At 34.4% G+C, this 10,572-nt stretch overlaps 2 protein-coding genes across 6 annotated transcripts; one reads left to right on the top strand and one right to left on the bottom strand.

Annotated features, from left to right (window-relative positions):
* The first annotated feature begins 2,216 nt into the window (after positions 1-2,216).
* On the top strand, positions 2,217-4,689 carry DDTFR8 (ripening regulated protein DDTFR8). The gene is made up of 6 exons (NM_001247756.2): positions 2,217-2,268; positions 3,477-3,663; positions 3,755-3,914; positions 3,995-4,032; positions 4,128-4,179; positions 4,301-4,689. The coding sequence occupies exons 1-6, from the start codon at positions 2,264-2,266 to the stop codon at positions 4,396-4,398; spliced, it is 540 nt and encodes a 179-aa protein (NP_001234685.2). The 5' UTR covers positions 2,217-2,263; the 3' UTR covers positions 4,399-4,689.
* On the bottom strand, positions 3,024-10,384 carry LOC101259433 (pentatricopeptide repeat-containing protein At4g17616). Of its 5 annotated transcripts, XM_069297305.1 has the most exons (4): positions 9,902-10,103; positions 6,385-8,841; positions 5,942-6,154; positions 3,024-3,692 (listed from the first exon to the last, which is right to left on the bottom strand). In XM_069297305.1, the coding sequence occupies exon 2, from the start codon at positions 8,756-8,758 to the stop codon at positions 6,623-6,625; it is 2,136 nt and encodes a 711-aa protein (XP_069153406.1). In that variant the 5' UTR covers positions 8,759-8,841; positions 9,902-10,103; the 3' UTR covers positions 3,024-3,692; positions 5,942-6,154; positions 6,385-6,622. The 5 variants fall into 5 exon arrangements, with proteins under 5 accessions (XP_069153406.1, XP_069153407.1, XP_025886579.1 ...); XM_069297306.1 differs by lacking the exon at positions 3,024-3,692 and having other exon boundaries at positions 5,556-6,154; positions 6,385-8,768; positions 9,902-10,384; XM_026030794.2 differs by lacking the exon at positions 3,024-3,692 and having other exon boundaries at positions 5,556-6,154; positions 6,385-8,812; positions 9,902-10,038.
* Between the last annotated feature and the right edge of the window lie 188 nt (positions 10,385-10,572).

The raw sequence follows: 10,572 nt of genomic DNA, 5'->3' as shown, positions 1-10,572 counted from the left end.
CATATATAAACATTAAACCAATAAGAAAAATATTCTCACCTTGAACCTTTTTTTTCCATAAGTAAATTATAAATAATTTTTTATATATATAAAATCTTTAAAATTGTTTATGAATATAATTATTATATATGTATGATAATAAAATTTATTTATATTAACTTATTGGTTTGGTTCGGTTCGATTATTTCTTCGATTTTTTCCGAACAAAACCATAATCAAACCAAATACTATCGATTCTTACTAATCTAAAATCTAATCAAAATCCAAATTAAATCGGTTTGGTTCAATTTGGATCGGTTTTAATCCAAACCATGCACACCCCTAGTTAATACTATGTACTCTGTCTGTCTAATCATAATTGTCCACTATATAATTTTAAAATGTCCATCAATACTTGTTCACTGTACAAATTTTTTTTTTGAGGGACCTCAAAAATATTTTTTGTCATCTTCATTATTTCATATCGAAATTACTAATCTCAATATTATCCTCTTGTAAGAATAACTTATCATAATATTAATTATTAATTTAAATATAACTTGTCCAGCATATTAGCATATCTTTAAAAATCATAATTAAACCAAATATTATTCTTTCTTTGCCTTCATTCTATACTTGATCTTCTCTTTTGCTGTTGCTATTTAACTATCAGATTAATATTCAATTTGTAGGGGATATTTTAAAGAAAATCATGTAAAAATTGACATTACCAAATATTGATATAGATGACTAATCATGGTAAATGCATGTGTTTAGTCGCTGATAGTAACTGATAATAATTGATGATATTAATTAATCAAAAGTGATAGATAAATTAAGATGATGATTAGTGCTAACTAATGTCAATAATTGTTGTCATTGTAGTAATGATTATTATGAATAGTGATAATAATTACTTTTTTATTTAGTTAGTCCATTTTAGAAAAAGGTACACATATTAAGATAACAATAATTAATATAGTGAAGTTATAATTTTACCCTTATTAAATATGGTTTCAAAAATGATAAATTAAAAGTTATAAATTTTTTCAAGAAGTTTAAATGAGGGTATAATAAGATTTTTTTTTAAATCTTTTCTTGATTTGTTAAAATGGACAAGTAAATACGAATATATAAAAAATATGGACAAATAAATAGAAACAGAGAGAATATTATTAATAACTAATGATTATATTTTAATTATCGTACTTATAAACAATGTTTGTTGTGAGAATAATGATTGAGGTAATAGAACAAATGGTTAATGACAACGACGATACTTTGCGCTAGTGAAGAAAGGATAATCTAATTATAAACTACCATCTTTATAATCTTATAATCAAATTCAATAAGAAATTTAAAATCGGAATAATTAAAACTAGTAACTTCAACACAAATAAGTAAAGCTGTCAATATGGACTGAACTATTTTCTGCACAAATCCGTATGACTTTGAATTTTTACGGATCAATTTGGACTAGTCCATTTTTTATGTGAGTTGAAAAATGATCGGTCCAACTCATAAGTATGTGGGCTATGGGATTACCGGCAGCCCTCTTTTCTTAAAGGCATATTTTTTTTATATAATTTTCTAAATTAAATTATAATTCAAAAATATTATCACGATGTTAGTGATACTGCTTGCTAATTAAATTCACAAATAAAATTATTTTTATAATAGTTATCAAGTTGATTTTAAGTAAAAGCATAAATAACTAAATAAAAATATTAACTTCACTGTTTTCAGAATAATAAAACACAAAAAATATGACAATATTTCATAGGCTACGGACTACGGCCTATGTAATGATCTCCTAGAAATTTTAGGGAGTTTGTAGTTTGTGTACTACATATTTTATAAACATAATTTATATTGAAGTTGTAATATTTTCAACTTTAAATAGAATTTGAATTTAGACTCTTGTTATTTTTAATATTTTATTTTATTTTTTATTTTTAATTAATATTTATTTGATCCACATATCGATTCTATCCATATTTTTATTCAGGTCAAGTAAAAAAAAAAATCTTAAATGAGGACCGTCCAACAAACTTAACTCATATTAAAAGACCTAACTCATATTAACGGCTCTACAAATAAAGACTTTTTCTAAAATAAAAAAGAAGAAGACATGTATACATGAAATATAAAGAAGGAACCAGAAGCATCTAGACATTTCTAGCAGGCCCCACCTCTACACTGATATATAAAGCAACTGCCGTTTGTATAACTTTCTTAACGCAGTTGTTATCTCTCAATTTTCCCGTCTGTGTATTATAAAATAATGAGGTATGTTCTTCAATCTTCTGTTGGCGGAATAATCTATGCTTATTTTCTTCTTTATAGCTTGTGTATATTTTATCTATTGCGTTATGAGTAGAAAACTTGTAGTTGTTACTGTTTGTGAAGTTCTTGATTTTATTGTTGAAATGTTTGAATTGAACCCTAGGATTTTAGAGTTTTGAACCTCGCGTAAACAGAAAATTATACATGATTTTAGTTAATTTATTTTTTACGCATATAATGTGGATGTTGAATCCTTATGGATTCTTCATCAGTGGTGTATTAAGAATAAGATTTGAACTTGGTAACTCGAGGTGAATTTTATATAAAAATGTGAACTCCGTTGGTACCTTCTAGATCCGTCCATGCTCTTCAATCTTCATATTTTAGAACGTTCTAGAACCCGTTAGTGTGCTCGTCCCTTGAGCCCGGGGCGGAGCCAGGTAGGGCCCAGGGGTTTAGTGTTTGAAGTTTTAGTAGTATTTAGTGTGCCAGCCCCTTGATCTAGGGACTGAGCTAGGTAGGGCCAAGAGGGTTCATCTGAAACCAAAACAAAATCATTGATGGAAAATTATATGGGTTGTACATGGTTAAGCTTTTCTTCATATGTTGAACTTTTTTGAACTTTTCATGTGTTTACTTTTTTATATTTTGAAACTCCATCTTAGCGTGTTGTAATTGGTTTGATGTGGTTCTTGATTCAGAACAAATAAATTTTTTCTTCTGTATTTAACTATATAGCAATTGGGACCGGCTGGAACGGGTCATCTTTCAATTACTTGCGTCATGAATATTGTGGGATAATTTACCACAGACAATTATGTGAAAGGACATTGTTAACATATGATGAATTACACTGAAGAAAATAATGATACTTTGTTTGCTCATCTCCTCAAAATTTCTTGATTTGAAATACATTTTGTGATTTCTTGGACTGGCTGTGCCTTTTTGGCTGTGTTGCTCCGACTCTTTAAAAATATTAATGGGTCGGATTCTCCAAAAGTAGTGTATTTTTGGAGAATTCGACACAAGTGTAGAGTAGTTTTGGAGGCCGACACAAGCGTAGGATTGAAAGTGTAGAGTCGGCGCAACTTAGGATTCTGGAGTGTCTATCCACATCCTGCTAATTGTCTCTTCCTCGTTTTGCCTTGAATAGTGGTTGTGATTTTTATGATTTAATTGGTATCAATTTGTTTTCTGCTTCTCTATCTCAGCCGACATCCTACTATCAAGTGGGCTCAGAGGTCTGACAAGTTGTTTATTACGGTGGAGTTACCAGATGCCAAGAATGTGAAGCTGAAACTGGAACCAGAAGGAAAATTCTTATTCTCTGCAACTGCAGGAGCTGATAATGTACCTTATGAAGTGGATCTTGATCTGTTTGATAAAATTAATGTTGATGTAAGTGAATTTCCATCAGTTTGCATCATCTGCAAATTTTTGTGCGAGATAGAAGAACCCATGTTAATTTTACTGTAAAATGATCATTCAGGAGAGCAAAAGTAGTACTACCTCTAGAAGTATCGTGTATCTAGTGAAGAAGGCGGAAGACAAGTGGTGGAGCAGACTGGTAAAGCAGGAGGGATTACGTCCGGTGTTTTTGAAAGTTGATTGGGACAAATGGGTTGATGAAGATGAAGAAGACAGTAAACGTAAGTATGAAGTCACTAGGGATATCTTCACTGTTGATATTAGCCACTTGGTATATTTGCTAACTATGAACTAATTTCAGCTGAGCCAGATATGGATTTTGGTGACATGGACTTCTCGGTAAGCAGCTCTAAAGATATTAATAAGCGATAGTGTTAATTCGAGTCTATATTGATGCTGATATCTTAACATTCTCCCTTGTATTATTCTCTCAGAAACTCAATATGGGAGAAGGTCCTAGCAATTTTGATGTTGATGTGCCTGAGGGTAAGTCTGATTTGGTTCTGAGCAATTACTGATATTCTTAGCTTCAAATCGATTGCTTGGATTGGAAATTTGTTATTTCCATCCTCATCTAATATATAAATTGACAATGTTTGTGCAATAGGCGATGATGACAGTGACACTGAAGAAATTGAGGAAGAAGAGAACTCTGAACCCAAGGCAGCAGTGCCTCCAAGCACCGAACCCGGAGTGAAAGCTTGACGCATTCCAGTGTTTGTAACATTGAAAACTTTTTAACTGCTTGCTTGAGTTTGAGTGTGGTACATTCTTCTAGCAATGGTTAGAGCTGTAGTGCAGGAAATGTTTGATGATCAGTTCATGATATATTTGAAGGATCTGAAAGGGCTGGTGTCCTCATTGAACTTTGTTATCATGTACTGCACATTACATATGATTTCTCAAACATATATAAAAACTATGTAATACTGGCTAGTGCAGTGCAACGTTCAGTTTGCACAATAACATGTGGAAATCCATGTTATCCTTATAAGATTGATGTTGTATAATCGTATATCCTACTGAAGTCTGCGTCTTCACATTTTTTTTTTACAGTACAACAACACTAGCATTACAAGTCCTTCAACTAAACAATGACTGTTCACTTCTTTTCTGATGAAGCTGTTCCCTTCTTTTGCTCCCTTGTCCTTCCTTAAATCTTTACAGTAAATCATAGATAGTTGCCTTGTGTCCTTTTCCCCAGAAACACAAGTCAAGTGTTTGAACCTAGTCACAGAGTAAGCAGAGAAAGGTAGATAGGCGTTTTTGAACCTAGTGCTACAGAAAAATCGGGGTTGGTTTCATGTGTATAATGCCCAGCTGATGAACAGGAAACATAACGATAACTTTGCCTAGATAAAGAGTCTTCTTAAGAGAAATCCTCCAACAACTCATTGAACAATACAAGTGCACATGTAATGATGCCAGTGTTTTCACTTTCAGGGTCTAATCAAGCATCTCTATTCTTGAAACAGGCAATGACCTCACACAAGGTACTGTAGCAATTTGCAGGTGAGGACAATAAGATCTGTTTGTCTATCAGAAGAGCAAAATCGGTTCAGAAGTACAGAGTTTTACCAATTTTTCTGCATGTACTTCCCCGGAGTGAATCAAAGTTGATGGATAAGCCGGAAAAAACATCTCAACATAAAATTAAGCTCTTTCAAGATAATTCACAATGACTTGGTTGCAACAAGGGAAGAATGTGGGAGGCTCTTATCTTTTCAGTGTTCTGTCTCCAAATTGGAAGTGATGGGGAATAGTGAGAAAAGGTAAGAGAACAAACATACGAGTACAAACATCATTAGCCAATGGCTTCTGATAACCACCATGGAACACGGGTAGATCATAGGTTATCCCACTAGTTGGTCTAAATAATAGTTGGTCTATAAGAGATCCCAACTTTCAGCCATTTCCATTCTAAAATACTTGACAATAAGAAATATTACGTGCAGTTTACTAAAACCTAGAAAGAAACCTACAAGTAAAGTCCAAGTGCAACAAGATCCCTTTTTCCATCACCGATAAATGATGATGTATTCCCACAGAGTGCTCTTCGATGTTCTATTAGTATTTATGATCCGCAAGATGGTCAAAGGTCAAGGATATCAAAACCAAAAACAAGGACTGTTATACGAAAACCTTCTTTTCCTGAAACTATACGGAGACCTTCTTTGGAAATAAAGAACTAGGAGAACTGAATATTAGCTAAAAAATATTTTATAGAGCCAGTTCTGGCTAAACATACCCAGTGGTCCAACATCTCCTTAGCAACTTTTTTCAGCTCCATGACAGAAAGCTACAGGCTTGGAGTAGACACTGGAGCCATGAATAATTTTCAATATCCACGCATGTCAGAGTATCAATTCCGACTCGAAGAGATACTCAAGACTGACAAGGAGCATAAAATCACATCTGGAGTGCCAATCAGAACACAGTTTCCTGATCCTTTAAATTTTATCTGCATGGCAACAGGGTTAAGTTAGGCACGTAAATGAAGGAAGGAGGATATGGAAATAAATTGCATGGTCATTCCTCCAATCAAAGGGATTCCAAACCTTCCCATATTTACAACAATGGACCTTTTCATACTTACAATTTCCAACTTCAATATTCTTGACAAATCAAACACAGAGTGGATGCAAAAGTTGCAAATTCAACAATCTGCCACAAAAGCTAAAGAGCACTGACCTATTAGATACAATACCCAATGGAACAACTGAAGAGAAAGACGTCCTTTCCTGCAACTTTTTGTCTTCGAGTGAAATATATAATTTACAATGAAACAATGACCCCTACCCCAGAGGTACAGCACATCTCAGGTAGATAAAGATGGAGAGAAGCCTGTCAAAATTTGGCAAAGGATGGCTCAATATTGTCTTGACTCTTTCCCAGCATGCAAGAAGAATATTCTTGATACCTATAAGAATTAATCCAGGCCAACCCACTTCCTAAAGTGCCTCACATGCTCAATCCTCTGAGTTTGTACGTCATTTTTAGCATCAGATACTTTTATTCTTAGGTAAAGACCCTTGTGATATTTCAAGAACTCACGTCTATACATCCACTTGTCCAAATACATGCCATTTTCTTTCATTAAACCAATAACCTCCATCACCCTATGAAAATAACCGCCTCGAAGAAAATTCAACAGCAAGAACTCGTATAAATCCCTGGTATTCAAGTTCTTACGACTTTCCATGTTCCTTTTAATATCTCCCCACAAGATTGTAATTTCACGATACATCCCTAAAGAAGAATACCCATTAAGCAGATTCATGAAAGTTGACACCGTCGGATGGATCTTCATTGCCTGCATTTTTCGGTAAGCCCTTACGGCATCTTCAACCATGTGAGCCTTCATAAAAAAGTAGATTGAAAAATTTAAATCATGCATCATAAAAGAAGCTTCATTTTCTTCAGCTCTCATTTCTTCAACAATATGGTAAGCCAGCTCCCCTTTCGCCGAAGTGTCTAATTCTTTCAGCTTATTCTTGCTTTCCAGTTCACACATAGATGCAGGAGCTAACAATGGATCAGATGCTAATATGACACCTGATCTTTTTAATTGCTTTAGTAGTGCCTCTGCCTCCCTTAGCTTATTTCTGTTGCAATATGCAGTCAACAGAGACATGTATGAACTAGCGTCCAGCGGATTTCCTTCAGAATCCAAATCATCCAAAATATCATGAGCAATTTCAAGCCAACCCATGCAAATGCAGGCAGAAACCACATCAGAGCACATTCTGCTAGATTCAACTGAGCCCTTCTTCTGGATACTACAGAGAAGCTTTGACAGATCATTAATTCTCCCACACCTCTTGTACTGTATAATAAGTTTGGCCAATGCTCTGTTGCTAAGGGCTAGTTTCCCATTCTTATACATAACAAGCACCTGATTACGTCCCACATTGAAAACAGAATCCCTTGACAATGAATGGGGAAAAATTCGTAATTTCAATCCCGTTCTCAGATTATCAGAGCCAATTGAAACAAGGCACGGTTTAGGTGGTTGTGTTTCATTTCCCTGCTGATGATGCGACACTTGAAATCCATAAATATCTTGTACAAGATTAGAAGCAGCATCAATATCGTTAAACTTGAAATGTAAACACAAGAGACTTTCATAGAATTGCTGATAGCAGGAAAATAATGGAACTGAAACCTGATCTATATGCTTCTTAAATTTCTTTAATTCATCCCGCATACCATTCATCTCATGGATCAAGGAAATAATTGAAATAGTATGAGCATCAGCTGTCACTCCAACTTGGGCCATTAACTCAATAATCTGATGGCCTTTACTGGATGATCCAAATCTTGCACAAGCATCAAGAACAAGATTAAAAAGAAGTGTATTATGTTTATTTAACTCAGTGGATTTCTTTGTAGTTAATTGATGAGAGCTACCATATATCTCAATCAAAATGTTTGATGACACAATCATTCCAGTATCAGACTTCACCATGTGAAATATTATCATCCCTAGCATGTCAATAGGTGGGAGATTTCCTTTCTCCAACATCAGTCTGAGAATTGATGATGCTTGAATGGGCATTTGAGTTCTAGCCAACGATAGGCAGAGCTTGGTCATTAACTCTGTGCGTAGCATCTCCCTTTTCTCTTTCAAAATAGATCCGACTATATTGCATGCCTTTTTAAGCCATCTAGAATCAGATGAGTACGACAACTTAGTGAGAAGCTTATCTACAAGAAAGGGGTCAGGGAAACCGTAAAGACGTTTGAAATCCTTGTAGGTTTCCCAAGCCTCTTCCAAGTTGTGATTCCTCAATGCACTTTCAAGCTTTCCCAGCAAAACAACGTCAGATGATACTCCCCAAGATAATGTCTCTGACTCTCTCCTGGAACTGAACTGTCGAGAAAACATCACACCCCCTGGTTTATAGTTTTCATATGAAATTGAGGACTCCATTCCCAAATATAGCGGAACATATGTGCTATTGTAGGTCAATCTGATGGCATTTGAAGCGACAGCAAGAATGGAAGAGTAGCTTTTTCGGAAGACAGAGCAAACTGTGATAGCTTTTCGTAAGGAGCGTGCCATAAAGATAACACTACCCAGAAAACAACGAGTAATAAAGTATTATGACATTGTATCCTGGAAATAATAGAACATTATACTAGAATCTGCACAAACAAACCCAGAAATACCAAAGAATGAGGAAGGAAAATAGTGTAATAGCCTCAAAACAAAATTTGCCACTAAAATATATGACAAATCAGAAACCATTGCAGTTACATGATCCAATCAAAAGATACACAGACAAATTGTTCTCAAAGTAGCATTGCTTGCAGCTGATGTAAAATTTTTAACAAGCTGATTCTGTCGACCTTACAAATTTGGAAGCATGTCTGACGAAAAAAGAAACATTATTACATACTAAGGCACTAACAACTTTATTTGTAAGTACTGCAACCGTTTCATGATGTAACTCAAGATCTTGACAGACAAAGATTGTTTATTAAACTACCAGTCAACCAAAAAAGATCATGTTCCCTTACATAGTAGTTTTTAACTCAAATGGATGTATTGATGGAGACATGGACTAAATTGGATATTAGAAATAGGAAAAAGACATAGATTCCGCCCTAAACTTTTCCCAAAAAGTCGACCTCACGCTCACACTAGAATGACGACCTGTTACACACCTATTCTTACTAAAGTGATATTAATACCTGAACAAACAAATTAGGATCCTGAGTTATACGAACTTTATTAAATTTTTGAAATATTTAATATTAACTGATTTGAGATGGTTGAAAATTGAAGCTACTGAAGTGGGAGAGTCCAAGGTAATATAAGCCCCACATCAGCTCCCAATTAAGTCGGTGTCGCATTCAAGTCTCATTCCCTGGAATAATATCATAACAACTTATGTTCTTCATACTCTTCAGAAATGTTGGTAAGTGCGTATCGGATCCTCCAAAAGTAGAGCATTTTTGGAACATATGATTCTTTTGCGAGCCTGAGTAACATAGCTTAAAACTATATAACAAGCACTAAAAATGCTTTTTTTGGACGATTTTACAAGTGCTGACAATGCTATAAGAGGAGTTTTTCATAAAATTGACTAATATGAGAAGCGAATAATCATGAAAAAACACAAAGTTAACAATTACAGAATGCATTGCAGCAAATTATAGGATTAGTGTAATACAGAAAAGAGAGTACAACGAAGAAACTTACAACTCAAGTACGAGCGGAGGTTGGCCGGAGGAACAACGGCTGTTCGGAAATTGATCTCCGGTAGTGTTTTATCTATTTTGCCGGACGGACCAGAAGCACAAATTGCCATTTCCGGCCAAAAGTTTAGCCGTTTCCACGTTCTTCTAATCTTCAAACCAAATGTTTTTGGGCCTTACAAAATGGGCTGCATTATTACTCCTTCAAACAATACTTGTACAATAGAATATATATACAAATAACTTTAGTTCGTATATATTACCTTAATATACAACCCACTATGTACATAATTTTTTTTGTAATTTATATATAAATTACATTACCTGATGTTCTTCAGATTTGTCCAATTCTGATGACGCATATTCAATCTCCTCTGAATCAATGTTTACAAATAAAAAACAAAGCTACTGAATTCGAAGAAGTATGAGTTTAGTGGAAAAACAAAACCAAGGATAGTACTAGTACAAATTTCATTGAGTTTGTGACATGTCCAAACAATCCAGATGGATTCTTAAACAAGGTAATCCTTCAAGGGAAGTTTGCAAGACATGTATACGATTTAGTTTACTATTGGCCACATTACACCGCCAGTCCAAGTCTATGGATAAAGGTTTCATGTTATTTACACTTTCAAAGCGGTCATGCCGGTGGTAACTTATCCAAATTAGAAATTC

This window comes from Solanum lycopersicum, chromosome 4, assembly GCF_036512215.1.
Source record: "Solanum lycopersicum chromosome 4, SLM_r2.1".
Lineage (NCBI taxonomy): Eukaryota > Viridiplantae > Streptophyta > Magnoliopsida > Solanales > Solanaceae > Solanum > Solanum lycopersicum.
This window is presented reverse-complemented; position numbering and strand designations above follow the sequence as displayed.

What these genes read in the sequence shown, in the direction of transcription:
- LOC101259433 (XM_069297306.1), bottom strand. Translation starts at nt 8,758, where the DNA reads ATGGCACGCTCCTTACGAAAAGCTATCACAGTTTGCTCTGTCTTCCGA.
- DDTFR8 (NM_001247756.2), top strand. An exon ending in TTGATAAAATTAATGTTGAT is followed by an intron (nt 3,664 to 3,754) that starts GTAAGTGAATTT and finishes ATGATCATTCAG; the next exon opens with GAGAGCAAAAGTAGTACTAC. An exon ending in AGATGAAGAAGACAGTAAAC is followed by an intron (nt 3,915 to 3,994) that starts GTAAGTATGAAG and finishes AACTAATTTCAG; the next exon opens with CTGAGCCAGATATGGATTTT.